Source organism: Marmota flaviventris, chromosome 5, assembly GCF_047511675.1.
Source record: "Marmota flaviventris isolate mMarFla1 chromosome 5, mMarFla1.hap1, whole genome shotgun sequence".
Taxonomy (NCBI): Eukaryota; Metazoa; Chordata; class Mammalia; order Rodentia; family Sciuridae; genus Marmota; species Marmota flaviventris.
Genome location: NC_092502.1, coordinates 128,372,930 through 128,396,931, shown reverse-complemented (window position 1 = coordinate 128,396,931; position 24,002 = coordinate 128,372,930). Strand labels below are relative to the sequence as shown.

Below are 24,002 nucleotides of genomic sequence, written 5' to 3'. Positions count from 1 at the left end.
CAGAAAATTATACTTTTAATCTGGCTTAAGCAACTATTACTTAGTTACAGCAAAAAAAAAAAAAAAAAAAAAAAAAAAAAAAGGAAAAAAGAAAAAAGAAAAGAAAGAAAGAAACAATAACCCAACCAATGTGGTAGTAAATGCACATGCATTGAACTTGTGCTCTCGAAATATGAGAACATTGTAGCAACTTTTGTCAGAATTCAGTTACAAGTTCATATTCAAATTCCACATACTATCATTATTACATGTCCAAAATTCTGGACAAGACATGGGTCTTCGACTACTAAAATTTCATCTTAGTTGTATTTTGTGTTTTACTAACCTCCGAAGTAAGAGCCATCTGTCAGCTTCATTTCTTTACTGGATTTTGTGATGACACCAGCAACACCATGTTGAATGAAATACATTTTTTTACCCACGGCGCCTTCTCGTATGATATAATCTCCTGGTTGAAACACTTCAAATCTCAACTTGCTCAGCATGGCAGTCACGAAATTAGGATCCGCATTGGCAAAAAGAGGCATGGTAGCCACCAATTTTCGACAGTTGAAGTTGACTATCTCCTAAAAATGGCAAGAGTAAACAAAAGTATTAAGAGACATAGTAATCAAAAGTGGGAGAAAAGCATGTTTTGAAGTTCAAAAAATATATGTTGCATAACCTTGCAATTTTAATTTAGAATAAAAATACATAAATTTGAAAGGTCTAATATCTAAATTCTCATCACTTTCAGGAATTGTTTTTAATTTTTAGTTTTCTTCTGATGAAATTTGGCTTTCCCACCACTGAGAATAGTATAGGAATGTAACTGTATTTAATATTTTCTAATTAAATATGTAAACATCTCAATTGAAGAATATCTAATTTCTTTATTACTCTCTACGAGAGTAATAAATTCTCTATGAGAATTTGAAAATCCCAAATGTGGAAGTTTAGTCTTCCTTTCATGTTTTAGTCATGAAGAGAAAAAAAACACATTACTTCCTTTTAGCTATATAACATTACTCTTCTGCATAACACTGTGTCAAACAATTTAAATTGTACATACAGAGTTATGGTTTCTAAAACAAGGGCCTCACTGTCTGCCAGAAAAAAAAAAAAAAAAAAAAAAAGCACTTTAATGCATTTCCTTAAACTGTGTCATTCACTTTAGAATGAGAACAATGGGGAGTACAGAGAAAGGTTATCCAAAGGTTATCAAATCTAAAATCATAAATTCAATCTGTGTCTGGGCTGGATCAGAAAATTGCTCTTTCCAAAGCCTCTTGGGTTTCCATTGGAAGTCTTGAGCTGGAGAGAGGCCACGTTCCCATTTCTGACTTTGATTTCTAGGGACAGTGCAATTTTAAATTAAGAGATCTGCATGTTTGGTTTCATTTTGTAGATTCTGGTCCAAATTAGACTTACTGTTATCTTTCTGGACCAAAATAGAGATATGGGGAAAACATTTTTAATCTTATAAATCAGATATATGATAGAATAGACAATGGTAATCTGAGTTTCACCAGAAAGCCACTTCTTAGAAATTCCTTCACTAAGAACACCCACGAAAATGATTGGTCTGAATTTGGAATCTTGCTTAAGAGATACAGAAAATTCTCCTAAGGAGGTGGAAGGAGAGAAAAATGAAATGAAGGTAATTAAGTGTCTGAGTACTGAGTCCACTACCTTGGGGAAACGTGTTATGCAAACTCCATGATGCTATGACTGAAAATAGTCCCTGATCTGACTTCATAAGATGGTACCTGATATCATCTTGGGATAGACAAAAAAAAAAATTCTATCTGATGAAGAAAGAAAAAGTATCACATATACACAACGGAGTACTACTGAGTCATAAAAAAAGATGAAATCCTGTCATTTGGGGCAATATAGTTAGAATTGGAGATCATATTAAATTAAATGACCTAAGTATAGAAAGGCAAGTCACATGATCTCACTTATAAACAGACTCTAAAAAATTTGATCCCATGGCAGTTGAGAGTGGTATACTTGCTGCCAGAGACAGAGAAGTGTAGAAAGGAGTGAAAGATAGGAAGACGTTCATCAATGGGTACCAAGTTAGAGTTAGATAGGAACAAGAAGTTCTGAGGTGCTATTACATAGTCTTGGAATATAGCTAACAATAATGTATTGTGCACTTCAAAAAGATAAAATAAAAGGAGTTTTAAGTCTCCCTATAAAGAAATGAAAAAAAAAAATGTTTAGACAGATGTGTTTGCTTTGATTGGAACATTACAGAATACATATATCTATAAAAACATAGCATGGCAACCCATAAATAAGTGCATGGGTTAAATAAATTTAATTAAAAACAGTTCCAGCTGAAACAGAGGGTACATTTTAGATCCACCTGGGGGGGATGGGGGGGACAGAGCATTTCATACTCAACAATATCCTGTGAGTTCAGCAGAACAAAGTAGTTCCTTTAACAGTAGAGCTTCATGAAAGATAATAAAATACTTAAAAATCGGCAACAATAATCAGAAACTAAACAAGGCAACGCAGACAAGAGAAAGATATTACATGAGGTATTTGTGCAGCAGCATCTTATCCCAGGTAATTAATACTCAACTCAATGATTGGCTGTGTCTGTGGTGATTTGTAATCTATTTTATCTGGTGCTAAACATTTGGGGTATAAGGTGTGTGACCATCATAATATTCAGCCCATAGTAAGTGCTCAGTAAATATGTATGCATATGATATAAAAAGGAAGAAAAGAAGGGGGAGGGAGAGAGGGTAGTCCTAAACTGGGGGAAAATGTGCTCACAAAGATTAGTTTTATTTTCTTTTTGTGAATAGTTACCTTCAAACTCTCACACTGCTTTCTCAAGCAAGTGTTGTGAGAAACAAGCCTCATATATATGAAAGATATCCTTTCTGCCATTCAAAATAATTTTATAGGAAAAAAACACAGGAAAATTAAAGGTGAAATGGGATTAAAGATTTAGAGATAATGTCATTTAAAAAATTGCAAAAAAAATTGGTTATTTCACATGATCTCACATGTGAAATGACAGAATAATACCATGTGGGAAACTGAAAATACATTTGATTGTAGAAGAAGTAAGTGTTCAAGTGATAATAAAATGGAAAATATTTCATATATGTTCTTTGATTTGGATTATATAAATTTTTCACTTCACTATTGTCTCACATTTTATTTTAGAAAGTAATTGGAAATATTTTCATAATATTTCAACTGATCTTTCTTTACATAACTTTATATGATACGGTATATATTCAGATATATCACTTGAAATTGCTATGCTTATAATATTGCCAGGGTAATTTAATTTTATTACTTTTGTTTGAAGGAATCAATTCATTCTTTTCCTCTCTCTATAGAACTTTTACTTCCAAATGAATGTGTTTGATTGAAAACATAAATCCTCAAAAACAAATTATAGGGAAACATGAAATGAGACACACTTCTTTGGCTCTAAAATCTTTCCTTTTACATATTTCCATACATGCACATGGGAAAATTATGTTAGATTTATTCTACTGTCTTTCCTGCCCAACTTCCCTTTCTTCCCCTTTGTCTAATCTATTGAACTTCTCTCTTTCTCGTCCTACCATGTTTATTGTGGTTTAGCTTCCAAATATCAGCAAAAACATTTGACCTTTGGGTTTTTGTTTTGGTTTTTGGGTGTGCTTTTTGTTCTTAGCACATGTACTTTTGAGTATTAGTTTAGTAGAAACAATCATATTAGTCTAGAAGAGAAGTAAAAGTTTTAAAACCTCCTATCAATTACATTTCTTAATGGCATATTTTCTTAGGAAAAAAATCAAAATTATTAGTATCTCTCCATAAGCAAAGCATGACTTTGAGTGTTCATCCTCCATCAATCCCATTTCTTTATTGCACTCTCACTTGAATGAAACACAAAGTTATTAATATCTGTAATCTCTATCTATATTCTTTATGGTGGTTGCTATAATCAGCTCTGTGATCACAATGTATGGCTTGAGCTCCAGGTATCATCTATCTGGATTAAATTGAAGAAAGTTCACTTGATGATGTCCTGACAATCATAAAGTACTCCAAACTACTAAGGCATTTAAGATATTGTTGTTTTTTTAAAAAAATATAACCCCTTTTTTTACTGCAGCATCTTATAGCAGGAGAAAGTATAGACATATCAAAGACAAACAAACAGATACAAACATCAACAACAACAACAACAAAAGTCCATGGAGCTGAGAGCATTTCATAGGGACACTGGGGTCAGCTGAAAGAGTACCTGTAGTCAAAGCTGAAACACTTTGAGAAACAAACCACATCATATAACATTAGATGAAACCTAGAGCATAAAATAAATAACCAAGGGCCCATACAAATAGAGAGAAGTGACAAAATAAATTAGACTAGATAAACCTCCTGTTCAAATCTTGAATAGAGACTTCCTTCTGAAGAAAGTGAGGCACAATTCCCCATTCTTCTGGGGTGGGCTGAGCTTAGTGACTTCCTTTAAAGAGCACAAGAAGGAACAGGGGAGAAGGCACAGCTTTACTGTGGGGAAACATGGCTAATACCAATTCAAACAAGATTGTCAATGTTAAATCAATAGTGATAACTAATGCCCATTACATGTACCTTCATATGGCATAATGAGGATTTCTGTGGTGTTCTTCCCAACATCCATTAACCCAGTTTAAACATGATGAAAACATCAATATGCCCCAATTGAGGCCCATTCTACAAAAATCTTGACCAGCATTCCTCAAGTCTGTTAATGTGATCAAAAACAAGGGAATTCTGAGAAAATTGTCAGAGCTAAGAGGAAACTAAGGAGACATGATGATTGTGTAATGTCATTTCCTGATACAACTCTGGGACACAAAAAAAGAAAATTCAATAAAAGCCAAGAAAATCTGGATAATGTTCAGAGTCAAACAATAATGCCTCAATATATATCATTCATTTACTGTGAACATACTAATAGTTTGGCACCATGATCAAGTGAGGTTCACTCCAGGGATGCAAGGTTGGTTCAACATAAGGAAATCAATAAATACAATTCATTACATCAATAGACTAAAGATAAGAATAATAATATGATTGTATCAATTGATGCAGAGAAAGCATTGACAAAATACAGCACCCCATCTGTTCAAAACATTAGAAAAACTAGAAATAGTAGGAATATACCTCAACATTGTAAAAGGTATCTATGCTAAACTTAAGGCCAATATCATTTTACATGCAAAAAAATGGAAGCTTTCCCTTTAAAAACTAGAACAAGACAGAGATACCGTCTTTTACCACTTTTATTCAACATAGTCCTTGAAACTCTAGCCAGAGCGATTAGAAAGATGAAAGAAATTAAAGGGCTACAAATAGGAAAAGAAGAACTCAAACTATCATTATTTGATGATAACAAAATTCTATACTTGAGGATCCAAGAAACTCTACCAGAAAACATCTAGAATTAATAAACGAATTCAGTAAAATAGCAGGATATAAAATTAATACCCATAAACCAAATGCATTTCTATATATCAGTGATGAATCCTCTGAAAGAGAAATTAGGAAAACTACCCCATTCATCATAGCATAAAAAAATAGTTGGAAATCAACTTAACAAAAGAAGTGAAAGACCTCTACAATGAAAATTACAGAACACTAAAGAAAGAAATTGAAGAAGATATTAGAAGATGGAAAGATCTCCCATGCTCTTGGATAGGCAAAATTAATGTTGTTAAAATGGCCATACTTTCCAAAGTGCTATACAGATTCAATGTGATTCCAATTAAAATACCAACATCATTCCTTATAGAAATATAAAAGGCAATCATGAAATTCATTTGGAAAAATAAGAGACCCACAATATCCAAAGCAATCCTTAGCAAGAAGAGTGAAGCAGGAGGCATCACAACACCAGAACTTAAACTATTCTACAAACCTATGGTAACAAAAAATGGCATGGTATTGGCACCAATCTAGACATGTAGACCAATGGTACAGAACAGAAGGCACAGAGACAAACCCACATAAATACATTTATCTCGTACTAGACAAAGGAGCCAAAAACATGCATTGGAGAAATGATAGCCTCTTCAACATATGGTGCTAGGAGAACTGGAAATCTATATGCAGCCAAATGAAAATAAATCACTCTCTCTCACCATGTACAACACTCAACTCAAAGTGGATCAAGGACCTAGGAATTAGACCAGAGACCCTGTGCCTAATAGAGGAAAAAGTAATCCCAAGTCTTCATCATGTCAGATTAGGCCCTGAATTCCTTTACAAGACTCCTAAAGTTTAAGAAATAAAATTTGGAATCCCATAAATGGGATGGATTCAAACCAAAAAGCTTCCTTTAAGCAAAAGAAACAATCAATGAGGTGAAGAGAAAACCTACATTTGGGGAGCAAACTTTTGCCACATGCATGTCAGATAGGGCACTAATCTCTAGGATATATAAAGAACTCAAAAAACTTCACACCAAAAAAAAAAAAAAAACCCAATTAATAAATGGGTTAAGGAGCTGAACCGACACTTCTCAGAAGAAGATATACAATCAATTAACAAATATATGAAAAAATGTTCAACATCTTTAGTAATTAGAGAAATGCAAATCAAAACCATTTTATGATTTCATCTCATGGCAGTTATCAAGACTATAAACAACAATAAATGTTGGTGAGGATGTGGGGGGAAAGGCACACTCATACATTGCTGTTGGACTACGAATTGGTGCAACCACTCTGCAAAGCAGTATGGAGATTCCTTAGAAAATGGAATAGCACCACCTTTTGACCCAGCTATCCCACTCTTCAGTTTATACCCAATAGCCTTAAAAACAGAATACTATAATAATGAAGCCACATCAATGTTTATACCAACTCAATTAACAATAGCTAAAGTGTGAAAGCAAATTTGATGTCCTTCAATAGAAGAATGGATAAAGAAGTTGTGGTATATATACACATTGGAATATTTCTCAGCATAAGAGAATAAAATTATGGAATTTGCAGGTAAATGAGTGGAGTTGGAGAATATCATGGTAAGCAAAGTAAGCCAATCCCAAAAAAACAAAGGCCAATTGTTTTGCTCTGATCAGTGGACACTGATCTGTAATGAGGGAGGGCATGGGGAAAATAGAGGAACTTTGATTGGGTAAAGGAAAGAGAGGGGAGAGGAGGGGGTATAGGGGCAGGAAAGATGGTGGAATGTGATAGACATTATTACCCTAGGTACATGCATGACTGCACATATGGTGCAATGCTATATCAGATACAATCAGAGAAATGAAAAGTTGAGTTGCAACTGTATGGGATGAATAGAAGTGCATTCTGCTATCATATATACCTAATTAATATAAATACATAAATATAAAAAATAGTTATAGCACATGTACCATAATAAAATAAAATAATGATATTAAAATAGGTGAAATTGGGCGTGAGTTAAATAGTATCACTCTGTAAAAGTAAGTAAAGTAGGTAGTAAATAGGATCTTTGTATTATTATGCAAATACAAAAGTATTCTAAAATAAAAAAGTTTATTAAAGATGTAATCGCTAGAATTTTTTAATTTTTTAAAATTTTTTAGTTGTAAATGGACACAATACTTTTATTTTATTTATTTATGTTTATGTAGTGCTGAGGATCGAAAACAGGGCCTCACACATGTGAGGCAAGATCTCTATCGCTGAGCCATAATCCCAGCCCCAGTTGCTAGTCTTTATAAAAAGAAAAGAGGTATTTTATCTTGGGTTTAAAGCACATATTCTTTAAAAATTTATCTAAAAGCAAGGCCAAAAAAGATTTATTAGTATATATTTGAAAACACTCATATCATAATGCAGTATGATAAAAAATACCAAGGGCCTGAATGTATCTCTTTCTACTGCTCAGAGTCCATAACTAAACCATTAAGAAGAAAAAAATTATATGAGTATCTTATCATTTTCACCCATAGGCATATGTTTCTCTCCAATATATATTTTACAAACACAAAAATCCATAATCATCTCACAGTAGGAAATTTATTTTGCTCCATCAAAGGTACTAGAAATGAAGAAATTTCTTCCTTAAAGAAATATTATCTCATAACTTAAATAGTACCAATGTATTTTCTATTTTAATACATTTTAAGTTGTCAACTAGCAAAAGGATGGATTTCTAAGGTTACTGATTTCATCTCTTCCTAAAATTTCAAAATCATCTCACATTAAGAAATTAATTTATACATGAGATTATTATTTTTAAAATTATTTGGATAAAATAAGCTACAATAACTCATAAAGGCAAATGTCAATTATTTTCTTATATATGTTAGAGAAAGGTATAAAAGGAAAAAAAAACAGAAGTCATGTAAGCAAAAGGAAGATATTTTGGTAGAAAAATATTGGGGGAGGGAGCAGGAAAAAGAAAGGGTACTGGGGAATGAAAATGATCAAATTATATTATATGCATGCACAAATATGCCACAATGAAATTCACTATTTTAACAATTATTGTAAACCAATAAGAACTAAGTAAGTTAAAAACAAAAATATATAAAATAAATGACAATAAATATTTAGTGTAAAGAAAATTCATTCAGTAAATACACTATTTATTAGGTTCTTGAGAGTGGACTTGCTTAACTCATGATAATTATGACAAGTGTCATGATCCATAGAGGATATTTTGCATATAAAAGGAACAATATGTTATAAGTGTGCTGTCTAAACAAATGGAAAGAATGCATTTCTGAAATAGTCTTTGAATAAGGTGTCACACAGTAAAATGCATGAGGCTTGCAGCTTCATTTATTCTTTTGAAGAAAAGCTCAGACAGAACAGTAATTGCCCAGAAAGAACAGGCTGGCCGCCTTGGCACCTGGAGAGTATTTTCTCAGGCAGAGCTTGCTAACTAAGTTCTCAAATTCCTAGCTGGAAACAAAACATTGGAAAGCCAAATAAATACACTCAGATGCTTTGGGAAGTGATGCAGATTATTCCCTCTAATATCTCAAGTTATTAAAAAAAAATGTTATCCAGATCCTAAGTTAGAACCCAAAGTGTAAATATATTTATATTAGTTGAGCAGGTATTTTTTTTGGGGGGGGGTACTGGGTATTGAACCGAAGAGTAGTCAATTACTGAGCCATATCCCCATCCCTATTTTGTATTTTATTTAGAGACAAGGTCTTACATAGGTGCTTAGTGCCTCGCCATTCTTGAGACTGGCTTTGAACTCGATATCTTCCTGCCTCAGCCTCCCAAGCTGCTGGGATTACAGGTGTGCATCACTACACCCAGCTGAATAGGTATTTTAAAGATTATATGAGACAAAAATTTAATGTAGGATTTTCCTGAGCCCTGCTATTCAACCAAACTTAACAGTTATTTAAAATTTCTAAAACTCATGCATGCATGCATGCAGACACACACACAGATACACACACATCCAATATTTACTTTTGGATGCTTTTTGCTATATATAAAGCAGTAATCCTGCTACAGAATAGTGCTAAGACATTAAATAAATTTTCATCTCTTAAAAATGACCTAATATGACAATAAAACCACAACAAAGAACCTGACTTTGCTCTTATTTTGACATGATGTCAGTTTATTTCAGATATGAATGCCTTTGTCTTCAGAGTTCTTCCCATTATTTTGCTAAAGTATGGCAGGGTGACTCACATTCATTGTTTGGTCACAGTGGGGGAAGGTTTTTTCTTAGATACAACAGAGACATAGTTACCTTCACACTTTTTTCCCCCAGTACTGGGGATTGAACACAGGAGCACTCTACACTGAGTGACATCCCAGTCATTTTTCATTTTGAAATTAGGTTTACCTAAAATTCCTAGATTGGTCTTGAATTTTCTAATCTGCTGGTTTAGCCTCACAAATAGCTGGGATTGTAGGTATCCACTGGTGCACCCAGATAAATGTGTACATTTTAAGTGTCCACAAATCTTAAGTGAATTTGTTCAAGTCTATACAACTATGTCACTCCCAGATCCAGATCCAGAACATTTTTTAAATGGCTTTGTTTGGCTCCTGCTCAGCCAATCCCAGAGGTTCTAGCTATTCTGATTTCTATCAATGTAATATGCTTTATGTTTTTCAAATTCATCTAAGTAAAATCACTTGCTATGTAGTCTTATTTCTAGCTACTTTTTCTCACCATTATGATCACACATGGGTGGTCTGATGGAAATTCCTTCATTTTTGAAATTTTTGGCTGTATTTCATTGTTTCGGCATGTCATAATAATATTTATCCGTCCTGCTTTTCATGTTAGTTGAGTTGTTTCAAGGTGTACGCTAATAAAATAAAGTTGTGATGAACATTCTCAAGTCATATGCTTGTTTCTCTCTTCTATGTGTTACAGTGGAATTTCTGGTTAATAGACTAAGCATATGTTTAATGTAAGGTAGACCCAAAAGTTTTCCTAGATGATTGTTATTTTGCTCTCATTCCAGCAATATATAAAGTTTCATTTGGTCAAGATCCATGACAAAATTTGATTTTATCATTCTTCTGAATTTTAGCCAATTGGGGGGTACGTAAAGATATGTTATTGTTTTGCTTTTTTACTTTTTGTAGTTTTGATGGAATTTCCCCATGGGTAATGCCATTATACACATTTTCTTAGCCAGTTGGTCAGTTGAACATCCTGTTCTGTGAACTACCAACTCAAGAGTTTCTCCCTGATAGGAAAGGCAGCAGAATACAACAGACACTAGTATGGCAGTATGTATAAACGTGGCTGTATAACCAATGTGATCCTACAATCTGTACATGTGGTAAAAATAAGAATTCATACCCATTTGAATCAAATGTATGATATATGATATGTCAAGATCATTGTAATGTTTTGAGCAACCAATAAAACAAAAAAGACAAAAAAAAAGAACACTCAGGGACTCAGGAGGTTGAGGCAGGAGGATTGCAACAAGGGCTGGGGATGTGGCTCAGTGGTTAAGTGTTCCTGGATTGAACTGAATCTCTGGTATAGCTTGTAATATAGCTTGGAAATTATCTTTTTCCAAACAAGAATTGCATTAGCAGATTATAATTAAGAGATTCATATTTCCATACAGATGCTATAACTCAAATTTCTGTTTATAGGATATAACATATTTTCAAGCATATGATAATAAATAAGTCTTGACTATTAAAAAAAAGAGTTTCTCCCTTTTTTCCACTTTAGTTATTTTTATATCTTTGGCAAAAGTTGTTGTAGGAACATGCACTACACTGTCTTTACCTCATCTGTGGGTTGTCCTTTTATAGTGTAGTTGTTTTGTTGGGTAATTATTTCCCCAGTTTGTTTAACTTTATAACAACCAGGAAAAAAATGAGATATGATATGTTTAGATTTCTTTTAGAATGATTTTTTACCCATACATCTGTACTTCGCAATCATATACATTATGATACCCTAGGAAAGTTTAAGCAACATCTTATTTGGTTATTATAAAAAAGAATAGAGATATTTTAAGGTTCCTGCTAGCACTACAATTCTATATTGATGACCTAAATATCACTATGGAAAGTTCAATTTTGTGAAACATCTAATTCAGCTCAATTCTACAACAATATTATTATTCTAAATAATGTATTTCTAAAATGAGTTAAACATGGCAGTTATAAATATAATTACCATGATAGCACAAAAGAATCATACAGAAATCAAAACAAAATGGATCAGTTGTTACACTGCTGAATTCCTATACTCCAACACCCCATGGTTTTAGACTATGCAGAGCATATAAGAGTTTCCTTCTGAGAACTGAGACAAATGTTCAAAAGGCATCCACACCTAGACTTCTACAGCGACTTAGACATGAGTAAATATATATAGTCAAATCCTTTTCAAGTGACACTCCATCTTCTAGAATATCCTATATAAGAGTACTCTAATGTTCCATTTTCCTTTCCAATTCAGTAGCCCGAATTAGGTATAATTAAAAGATAACTGGATATGTTTAGGCGCTTCTGCAAGGCAGAAATCATTCCAAGAAGTGTAATAAAAAAAATAGCCAATGTTTTCTTACTTCTTTCTGAGTTTCAGTTATTGCTCCTGTTAAAAAATATCAGCTTATTTTATTCTCACAACAATCCTATGTCTTAGAAATTCTATAGAAGATATTAAGTAATCTTCCTTGACCACACACTTCCAAGAGGAAGAAGAGTGGTTTGTTAGGCAGTGTGGTTCCATGAGTTGGGGTTTTAATGGATTCTGAAAATTTAAGCTTTTGCTGTATTCTGAGAAGCCACTTTATGATTACTGTCTAGAATTACCACAAACCCTAAAGTTTTAGATATTAACCATAAATTGCTTCTTTAAATTGTATACATTTTGAGAGTCTTTCTGGACATTTGCTGATAGGTAGCAAACTAATAGCAGTGGCTTTGACTCTTATTTCCTGAGAGCAACAGTTTTTAAAAATTTGCATTTAAATGCATATATATATATATATATATATATATATATATATATATATTAATATCTATATTTAATATCTTCTTACTTCCTACAATTAGTGTATTTGACTGGCTTTTTAAGGCAATAGCATTTGATATCTTTGGACTATCAAGCAAGGAACTGCCATAACAACAGAGACCAGAACTCATTGTTTGGGGTGGGGGGAATTCTTCTCTTGAACAATAGAGGACACTGAACAAGCTGAAAATCTTCCTCATGGCTTGACTATGTCTTTTATTTTTTCTTTTTAAAATGTTCTGGCTATTTGTTTATTCAAAGATAGGTATGTCAACTTATCCCTAAGTACTCCCCAAAGGAACACTGTAATTTGAGTACAAGTTTGAGATGTAGGAAAGACGAAGGGAACACAATTTATTAAGTATCCATTTTGAGTTTAGTACTTCATGTTTTATTTCTCATTTCTTTCTTGGGAAAAAAAAAAAAAAAACTAAGAATAAGCTTGCATTTGGTCTTATTTTCCGACATTTACAGAAGAAGAAAATGGCCCTTCCAGTGAGGAGGTGCATTGCCCAGGCCACAGAGCTAGAGAGCATGTCCAGAGAAACTGACCATGCTCATTCACCCTGACCCTGGGGACTTGTCCTTATCGGTATCCAAGTCATAGAAACATAACACTTTTAGGTCATTCACATTTTAACCATTTTTAATGCCATATTTTATGCAGTCTGCATATTTTCATAAAACATTATTTAATTGCTATAGGTTTACTGTTGCAGAATTCTTTTAAGTTACATAGTTCTAGATAATAAACAAAATTTACATTAAAACATTTGTGTTTTATTATATATGATTCCAAGTTTTCTTGGAAAATAGCTACTTTAACAATTAGTCAAATTTTTTCAAGAACTAAAAAATAAATTATTCTATGTATAAAATAAACTATATTTTAAATTATCACGGCTCATTTATGTATCAGGTAAATAAGAAGCATTTCCTCTGTGTCTCACCAAAAAATCAGTATAAAAGGTCAATACAAAAGAAAACAAATGAGATCTTCAAGCATAACTAAGTGATTCATAATGATTTTGGTGAACAAACATCCCAGTCAACATGAATTCATTTCCTCTAATAACTCTGCAACATAGTCAAAAATGATAGAAGGGAAAAAGAAGGTACTAGTGACTGAGATATCCATAAGACAATACTTTTGAAAAGTAAAACTGGGGACTAGAGCTCCTAACAAGTGGTAGTATTCTTCCTTTAGCTGCCCTGGCCTTGGTGAAGTTAATACAAATATCCACATACTGTATGTCTTATGTGACAGATGGCAGCTTCCACTCTATTTTCAAAGGACCATTTTCGTAAGAGGGTACTGTCTATATGGAGCATTAAGACCATGGTGACAATGATTGTTAATGTTTATTGAATGGTTTGTGTTTTCTCATTTAATTATAACAACCCAATAAAATAGTTACATTATTAACTTAGACATAAGCCAAATGTGTGGCAAGGAGGTTGCAGCATGTCAAAATCAAATTACATCTAGGAAGCGAAGTCCACATTTGGAAGTAGGCTTTTGGAGCAGCATTGCTTACAGTGGCAGTCACTGGTCAAATGGAGTTACCGACCATTTCAAATGTGGCTATCATGACTGAAATATTAAAATTTCAATATATTTAATTTTAATCCGTTCAAGTAGAAAGTTCAGTTATCAGAAAATGATTAGTCATGTTTGGGAAAATTCGGAAAAATGGATTTGCTTTTTCAGCTGTAAGTGGTATGAAATCTATTACAGATCTATATACAGATTGTTTCTGAGAAGAACTTAGCATCCAAATCAAGATGTGTTGTGAGTACAAAAATACACACCAGAGCGTAAAGACTTACTACCAAAAAAAAAAAGAATAGAAATGATTTCTCTAATGATATTTTTACGCAGATTGCATATTGAAATTATAACACTTTGGATATACTTAGTTAACAATATTATACTTCACATTTCTTTTTAGTTTTTAATGTTATTACTAGAAAATCGAAAAACATATTTATCATTCAACTTACATTTCCCATTGGACAGTAGGTTCTGCTGTAAAACAAGTATCATATCATATGTAGAAGGATTTGGAATGGAAAATGGTAGAAAGCACTTCTACACTTTTATAAACTTTTATAAACTTTCAAGTGAAATATTTTATTTATTGAAGAATTCAGGAAGGCAAACAAGAGGTATAAATTTTCAATACTTATTTATAACTTAAAAATAAACTCGAAACTTCCATAGACTAATAAAACATTATTTTGTTTGACCTTTGGAAACATAAGATTTAGATTCTAAGACTTCCAGGAAGAATGAATCAATAGGAAATGGCTAGGTAAAGTTACTTCTAAGAGACCTCACTAAAACGCTATCAGGGAATCTTCTGCAGTTATTACCTCAGAGATCACTACATAAAGCTTATGAGACAAAAAATAAAAATAAAAATTTAAATATGAGTAAAACAAAATATCCATCTTTTGAGATACAGATTCTGTTTTGTGGTGCTTCTACAGCCTCTGAGCAGTTGTGTGAGCCCCAGGAGAATAGCTCTGACCTGAATGATGAGGAGTCCAACACTTAAGTTTTCTTCTCAGGGGTGCTCATCGTGGCATGATGTGGAAATTCTTGAGCAGTAACAGAGCTTTACTGAATCTAAATCTTTAGGGCGTATGACTCAAGATCTCTACTTAAGCACTCAAGTGTGAAAACCATGGTTTCTAAAATAAGTAAGTATCTGGAAGCCTAACTGTTACTTGAGGGAGGCAGTGATGTGTACAGATTTAGCATAGTTGTAAATAATAAACAGGATTTGGCCAAAGTCAAGGAATAAAGTATGACTCAAACTAAACCTCTTTCTTGATATAAAAATTTGGAAAGTAGATTGCAAATTACATATGCATTCCACTTTTGTTGTTTTTGTTGTTGTTTTAAAGGAAACACATGGAACAGTTTGAAAAACATTTTTTTTTCCCCTCAGCATTTCCAACTGGCTTACATTGATCTGGTGGTTTGTCTTCTAAAGGCAAGATAGTTCATTTTATACATTAAAAATTCTGCCCATATAAGTAGGTTTTTAATGTCTTAAACATGTTTTGAAAATAGACACAATATCATGTATATAACTAAAAAGAACAAAAAAAAATTAACTAAAGAAAATCTATCCCAACACTAACACACAAGGTACAGGCTTCAATTTCTTAAAACATTTCTCTTGATTTCTATGTCTCTAATAAGGAAAGTTTACTATGAACTATTTCTCTAGTTGGGATAATCTATGTTACATTTTCAAGACAGCTTTTACTGTTACTCCTAAATAATTTGTATGTCAAAAATGATGTAATAAACTACAGAGGTAAGAAATACTTATCTTTTAATATCTATTTTTGGAATTTTGAGTTAAAAGTAGAAAATGAAAGATTGATAAATTGATATAAGGATCTGAATTTTAATTTAATATAATTTGCATCTCCTAATGAAGGCTATAAAAGGATATTTTTTGTATTACCAATCAATTAGCTTCCTTTTTTTCCACTTTTATAACAAATTATTTCTTGTGTAGTGACATGTTCTTCACTGCCATTCTTTTTAATGACCACATAATGTTCTATCTTGTGTTAATCATAATATATTTTAAAACCCCACAGGGAGAGAGAAAAATAAACTGCAATGACTTTTTTGAATAGTGGAATGCTTTATAATTTTTCACCATTGCTTCTTTTGAACCCAACTATATCATCAATTGCTTAATAGTCTCAAATTATGAGTCAGAAGCAATAAGCCTAAAATCTCTCATATGTAAATGAAAAGAGTATGACTAAATGGCTTATACGAAATCTGCCCACTTATAAAGCATAAATCAGAGCAAGCTGAATTTTGGGATGTATATTTTCTGTGGTTACAGTGCTCATATACATCTAATTTGGCTTTGAGTTATTTAAACTTTACAATATGAATGTAAATGAAGTTTAAAATTAATTTAGTCTTAGGACAGTCGAATTGCTTTGTGTTACTGGGAATTTAGGAATATGTTGCTTAGTTAAAGTACCATGTAGGGTGAGAGCAGATGATATAAGATTATTAATGTTCACTTAGATTTGATTATAAAGAAAGAGGGGGGAAAGGTAGAAAAAGGCTACACACACACACATACACACACACACACAGAAAATTAAAAAAACAAAAACCAAAAACCTAAATCCAGGAGCTGTATGTTTGTATGTTGACAAGAAGAGTGTTCAGTGGATACTTTGTGTCTCCATCCCACTAGGTGGTCTGAAGTTCAATAATTTTATCTCTAAAATGTCCAACATGATTTTTCTCCAGCTATAACAGTGTATAAGAATAAATTGTAGAATAGGACTTAAGCCTACTTGACAGGGTAAAAGCAGGTTGATGTGAACTGTTAAATACAGCAGACAGGTGTTTGGAAGTTTGCTGACCTACAAAAACTATACTTAAAAAAGGACCACCAGATATTAGGGTGGATTAAAGGCTTAATTCTTAGAGAAGGTGATCTGGACAATTTGGTAAGAACTTATATTTAAGATTGCATAGCATAATCCACATAAATTCACATTTTCATCATTAACATTTCAGTAACAGGAAATGCCTCTTCACAACAGTGTTGAGTATATGTACCTACAGAAGTAAGCCTATCAGAACCTAAAGCCAAGCAAGCATCCTTAAGGCAAATTAAACACTCACTTATCTCTCATTTTACTCATATTTTAATGAAGCATTGAACATGTTGGCGTTTCCTAGGGGCTGAATTTTGTCCCTCCTCTATTGGTATATTGAAACCCAGAACCTCAGTATGTATTTAGAATAAGAACGAAGAAGTGATTAGGTTAAAATAAAGCCATTAGAATTATGTCCTTATAAGAGGAAATTTCAAAAAAGGCATCACTGATGCAAAAGACAGCGACAAGGTGCATATCTGGAAGCCAAGAAGAACAAAGGAAGTCAGGCCTGCAAAGCCTTTATCTTGGCCTTCGGGATTTTGGAACTGAGAGAAAATAGGATTCTATTAGGTCCCCCAGTTTGCAGTATTTTGTGATGGCAGCCCTAGAAACTAGTATAATAAGTTAGGCTTGTAAAAGTGGGACAGGAAGCACCAAGTTGCCCCTTCTGGAGGTCTGCCCTAACATAGCAGTAGCACTGTTCTCAAAGCGCTGCCATGGCAGAGTGAAATAAACAATCTGGTGAGGGTCACTCTGAGTGGGTGTGGGACTGTCTACACATTTCAAGGCCTTCTGAGTTCTTCAGTGTGGGGAGAAATCAATTCAAAATAGAAACTTATATAAAAGGAGGATATTTTGCTTTGATGTATTGAGTGTGAACATTGCTGGCATTCTGACGACAGGAACTGCCGGCAGATGGAAATGGCTCTGGAGATCAGGATTAGAGATGCAAGATTAGATGCATTTTCTGAAGCTTTTAAAATAGTGGTGAGCATACATAGCATAATATTTATAGTTTTAACCATTCTGAAGTATACAGTTCACAAGTATATTCACAATATTATGAATTTACCTCTACCTACGCCTCAAAGTTTTTCATCATCCCCAGTCAAAACTCTAAGACCATTAAACAAGAAACTGCCCAGTTCCCCTCTCCCAACACCTGATAACCCTTATTCTCTTTTTGGTCCATGTGAGTTTGCCTATTTTAGAAATTATGGAATTGGAATCATATAATCTTAAGGTAGAACTAATTTTTGAAGTCTTAGAAATGAATGATGATACTCAGTAGAAGACTGGTGCTAAAGATGGACAATGTTAGCAAAAATCAAGGAGAAGGCATAGTAGTATCTCTGACATTATAATAATGCAAATTGCAATATCCATTCCATTGCTTTTTATCTCCTTGATTCAGTGAAAGTAAGAAAAATTTCCTTCTTAAAATAAATGGACATCATTGTCCAACATGGATGGGGCCTGAGAAGTTTCAAAAACAAATGATTACAAAACAAACTATTTTGTAATGATTTACAGTACCTACTAAAACATGCAAGGAGTAATTATTCTAAAGAGTTTTTTGTTTTTTTTTTTTAATTTGGTACTTAATTCGTATTAAAGTGTACATCCTTTGGGAAAATTATATGAATTTTCATCTTCCCATGATAATCTAAAAGTCATAGATACCTGTCATCCAGAAAGAATTGAGATAGAATTAATAACTTTTTAGTAACATGGTTTGTAGAGTTCTTGTATGCATAGTATCTAATTTAATCTTCCTAACAACCTTGAGAGACTCAGGTTATTATCTAACTTCACAGAATTAGTTGGAAGAGTCAAGGAGATTTCTGGTAGCAGAACGAAGATCATCCTCTTTTCAAATTCATATACAGGTTGTTAAAAATTTTTTACTTTGGAAAGATTATAAATTTACAGAATGTTGCAACTCAATAGAAAGTGTTCTCATATGCTCTTTATGCAAGTTTTTCAAACTTTTGTGTCTTCTATTGCATGAGACATTTGCTAAACTAAGAAATCAACACTGCTGCATTACTATGAAACTCCCAACTATATTCGTGTTTGATTAGTCCTTCTGCTTGTATTCTTTTTATGTTCCTGGATTGAATCCAAAATGCCACCTTGTATTTAACATACATAGATTTTGAGAAAAGAATCAAGCACTATAGTTTACTTAGTATTGATTTAAGAAATTAAATTTGCTCAAACATAAGGAAGTGATTTGAAGATAAATAAAAAAAGTGTTGAAACTTTAAAAATTATTTTGTATGAAAAATTCAACTTAACTAAATAAATTTATTGGCCTGATGTGTATTATATATAATATATGTCTTGAAATTATTAGAAAGGAATGAAAAATGAAGCATTAGAACAAAACCATATTAGGTTTCTTATTAGTTCAAGAAACTTAATGACTTGGTGATATATTTGAACTCCACACAAATTAATAACAAACAAGAATATATCATATTAGTTATTTTTAATCACATCTTATTTTAATTCAAAGAACTATCTATGGAAGAAATTCTTATTACTAGATATAATGTTTTATAGATTATACCATATAAATTAAATAAGTCTCTTGGTATTGATTTTTTTTGCCCTGCTGATGTGTGCTTATTCATTTAAAAATACATTTTTCCACAAATAATTTATACACACATACATACACACACACACACACATATGATCTTTTAATCTTCCTTAAAAACACTTTTTGAATATTGAGGAAATTTCTATGTGTGCAAGTAGCAAGAAGTCTTTCTCATAAAACTTTAAATTTTGTTTGGTATGCCTTTTTAGCTTTGTTTATTTCATATGACCATATGACCATTTGTTCATTTTCCTAAGAAAACATAATTTGTATTGTAGAATTTCAATTTAAGCCATTGGTCAATTATTTCTACCCTTCATCATTAGTTTTTGAGATATTATTCTTAACTTTCTCTAGATTTTTCTTTCTAGAGCTTTAGAATTGATCAAGTTTAAATGTCTCACATTTATGTCAGAAAATTATAGGATCACTTTAGAAGCTTACAGCATTTAAGTATATTAATATCAGTATCGAGAACTCCAGGGTCAGAAAACATTAAACAAATAATGCCAACAAATGCTTTTTTCACACTGAGTTCTTTACTGAGCTTACTTATTATAAAGCATGATAATTAAGTACACACACACACACACACACACACATATACATCTCACTAGGAACAGAACTAAACTAGTATTTTTTTAATAAAATAAATTTATTTTTCCTACAGTAATAACTAACATTAGAGATATCTAAATTTTATACATGGCTGTAATAGGTAAAGTATTTTTTAGAGGTGTTATGTAATATTTTTTCTTTCCTTTTGAAATTATTTGATAAGTTGATTTTCAAATAATCAAAATGTAAATATTAAGTCATCACTCAATATGACTGGAGAACTTCAATCTTTCTAATGTTAGTTTCATACTCTTTGTGAACTCTCAAATTATATATATTATCATGGGTTTATCTATCTTAACAACCTGCACCTAGTGACTCTGCAATAAGTAGTTAATGATTGAAGTGCTATCAAAAGAAAAGTACCCCAACATTTGGTAGGCTATTCTACATAAAATGAATGTTTAAAATCAATATCATCATCATCCTCTTTATCGCCATACCAAACATCACCACCACCACCACTACCACCATCATCATCATCATTAAGGCTTAGGTGACAATGTTATCTTACTCTATATTCTGCTGAGGCAAGCTTCAAAATAAAACAATGTGAGATATCTCAACTATTTGCTTAACTGAACAATATGAAACGTATATGAGTCAATTGGGAGAGTATTTTAAACAACAGAAAATTGGGTTGTATAAACTAGACAAATGTATCACATATCCTCCTTTAATAACTCTTATTTAAAACTGTAGACGACAGTATTCTCTTTGATTTAGAGAGCTCAAGGTAGAGAGATTCAACACAAAATCAAGCTTTGTGAAGCACAGACATCTTCCTAATCTTAATTATATTAATGTTTACACTGACTGCCTTGACTTGCTAGCAATAATCAAGGTTGCTCTTGTGTTTGGTTTTCCCAACTATTTTAGTTTCAGTTCTATTATATAGTTCCCGTTCCAAAAATCATTTAAAATAATCTTTGTGGTAATTATAACTATGAAAAAAGCATGATTTTCCCAACAGAAAAAAATATAACAATGAAAACAGGTTTATATTTAATTTGCAGTTGCACATATTTAAAATTCTAACTGTAGAAGGAAAGGAGTTTTAGTTTTAAAATTATTTCCCCTCTTCCTTAGTTCAAAGAGAAGCTGAAATAGAAACTGCATTTGGAAGTAAAGATATTTATTTTATTTATCCTGCTTTCTTTACCCCAAATATCATCTTTCATCCTCTTCTTGTTCAATTCAAATTCCACATGTGATTTCAGAGTCAGGGCAAACCCTCTCTTTGAGGCCTTTCCAGTTTCTCCAGGATTTGGTGAGCATGGGCTTTTCTCAACAATGTTAGTATGCATATTATGCATTTCTCTCATAATTAACTATAAATGTTGGGAGTCCTGCGTGAACAAGTGTGAGCTATGGGCAATGTTCCAGCCATTAAGGCAAGGAAGCCGCTCTTCCGGGAACTACTGGGTAAAATTCCTCTGTGGGAGAAAGTCCAGATCCTCCTGGCGCCCCAATCTGGCTCATAGCTCCAAGTTCAAACACAGTCTCCAGAGAGTAGTGTAATCTGCCAAGTACAAACAACCTGTTTATCTCCACTCTCATCAGGTCTCCCAGGAAGGAGATCCCTATCAACCCCCTTTGGTCTGTACATTATTAATAAAGCAAGCACGGGCTATTTCTTTGTTAGACAACACTCTGGTTGGCTCAACCCATCACACCCCTGCCTTGCAAATATATCATTCTGGCCATTTGTCTTTATTTCTTGATATATTACTTTCATGGCTTTTATTTCACAGCCAGCCCATCCCTCCCATGGTTATCTACTCCCTTGCCCACACATAACGTGGGTGGGATATAAGTGACTTCCTACATTTTTTGTATTTTTAGTAAAGGTTTTTTACATTTTCCCCATGTTTTTTTTTGTGTTGTTGTCATTGCTGTTTGTTTGTTTGTTGTTGTTGCTTAATGTTTTTATGTTTAGTCTGTCCAAGTATATAGTAAGCACTTTCTTTGAGACTTGAAAACCATATATTACAATTTGCTTTTACCATCACTCCTGGATCAATATCTTGCACACATTAAAAAATCAATACATGTTTTTATGTTTCTTTTCCAGAATTTAGGGATACATTGAAAAAACTTCCAGCCAACAGAAAGAAGACCCAAGTTCTTTGTTTAGCACTGTGACAACAGCAAGGCCACTTACATAATGTTTCTTGTCTTTTGTTACTTATGCCTTTACATGGATATCTGTTAATTTATAAGATGCTGACATAAATTTATGATGCTATAATCCTAGCTTATTTTAGATAATTTTAACTAAGTACATTTTAGAAGATATTTAAAAATCAACAACTATGTACTTTTAAAAAATGATTCAGAATTACACTAAATAAATATCCATGCAAATGACACTTTCTCGTATAAAATCTATTCAACAAATTAAAGGTCAGAAGCACAGGATTATACTCTCATCCCAATTCATGTTCTGTGAAAATGAAATATACTGACATTCTATATTCCACTGGGACACATGATCTGTACCTATTTTCAGCCCATGGCTCTTCACACTCCATTGTTTAAAAATAGACCAGTTCTGAACTTTGGAGACAGGCTCAGAAGGACATTAACCAATTTTTTGACTCTTAAGTTTGCCATTCTTGCTCTAATCCAATCAGTAAAAATCTGATCATGTTAAAAATAGATGTTCTTACTTTGTACACATTCCAACAGGCTCTCATAAGCAAAGGGGTAATTTCACTGATTTTTTTCTAATTAGCTTTTGTTTTTAAATATACTTCCAGCATTTATTAAAGCATACATCAGTCTTATGATCCTAATATTTCAATGTCAAGTTTTTATGCTAAGGCATTGTCTCTAGCAAGCCAGCTGTGAAAATTAAGGGAGATCTTATCAGCAGATTGTTTGAATGAATTCCAAAGGAAATAGGACATACAAGGAAGCTGGATGTGTTGTCTCACATATATTAGCCTATTACCCATTGAATCACCCTCTCTGCCCCTTTCTGTACTTATTCTGAGTATTTAAATGTCTGTCTCTCACTAAACTATAAGGGCCATGAGAGCTGGGACTATGTCTTATTCTGCACTGAATGATAGTAGCACTAAGAGTTAAATTTTGCTGTATGTCCTATGTGTGAAGCGCTTTCCTATTTTTTTAAAATTTATTTTGCTTGCTTATTCTTTATGACAACTCTATAAAGTAGCTGTTAACACCATCATTCATATTTCAAGATGAGGAAAATAATTACTAATAAGTTAAGAATATAGTTCAAAGTCATACATCTATTTAGTGCTGGAATTGCATTTAATTGATCCTGGAACTAAAAGGATGACCAAGATACTGAAGACACCATCAGTAGCAGGTTTTCATTCACTGTTTGTTATGTACTGAAAGAACATACATCTATAAGTATCACTGAGAAAATCTTCAACTATCCAAAACTATGAAATTATATATTTCTGCACAGCCAGGGGAAAATAAGAGGATACTACAAATGGATGGAGTAAAAAGAAAGAGGTGGAGACTCCAGGGAAAACCAAGATTGGGCCACTGGGAGCACAGTCAGAATTATTTGAAATTACTAGAAGACTAGAAATTACTGAAGCCCTTCTCTGCAGACTCAAAGTTTTGACTAAACATAGTTACAGGGAAACTAGAGAGTACAGATTAGAGATACACCATAAAATAATAGGTATAACTTAGAATGCCAAGTTTCTGAGTACCATCTTAAAGGATTTTCCACTGTGAGGTAGATGAAAACCCAGAGAAAGATTATAAGAAAGAAATCTGATTATTAAAATATTCAATGAACTAAAGGATGATCTAAGAAAGGAATTGAGAAAAATTATAGGAGATGGAAGACCACTTTCATAAAGAAATAGAAATA

At 32.7% G+C, this 24,002-nt stretch overlaps 1 protein-coding gene across 1 annotated transcript in view; it reads right to left on the bottom strand.

Moving 5' to 3' along the window:
* Hcn1 (hyperpolarization activated cyclic nucleotide gated potassium channel 1) overlaps positions 1-24,002 on the bottom strand; it is a 359,023-nt gene that overhangs the window by 45,173 nt on the left and 289,848 nt on the right. The window contains exon 6 of the mRNA XM_027954427.2: positions 326-566. Within this exon, the coding sequence (XP_027810228.2) occupies positions 326-566 (241 nt within the window). The remainder of the gene's footprint in view (positions 1-325; positions 567-24,002) is intronic.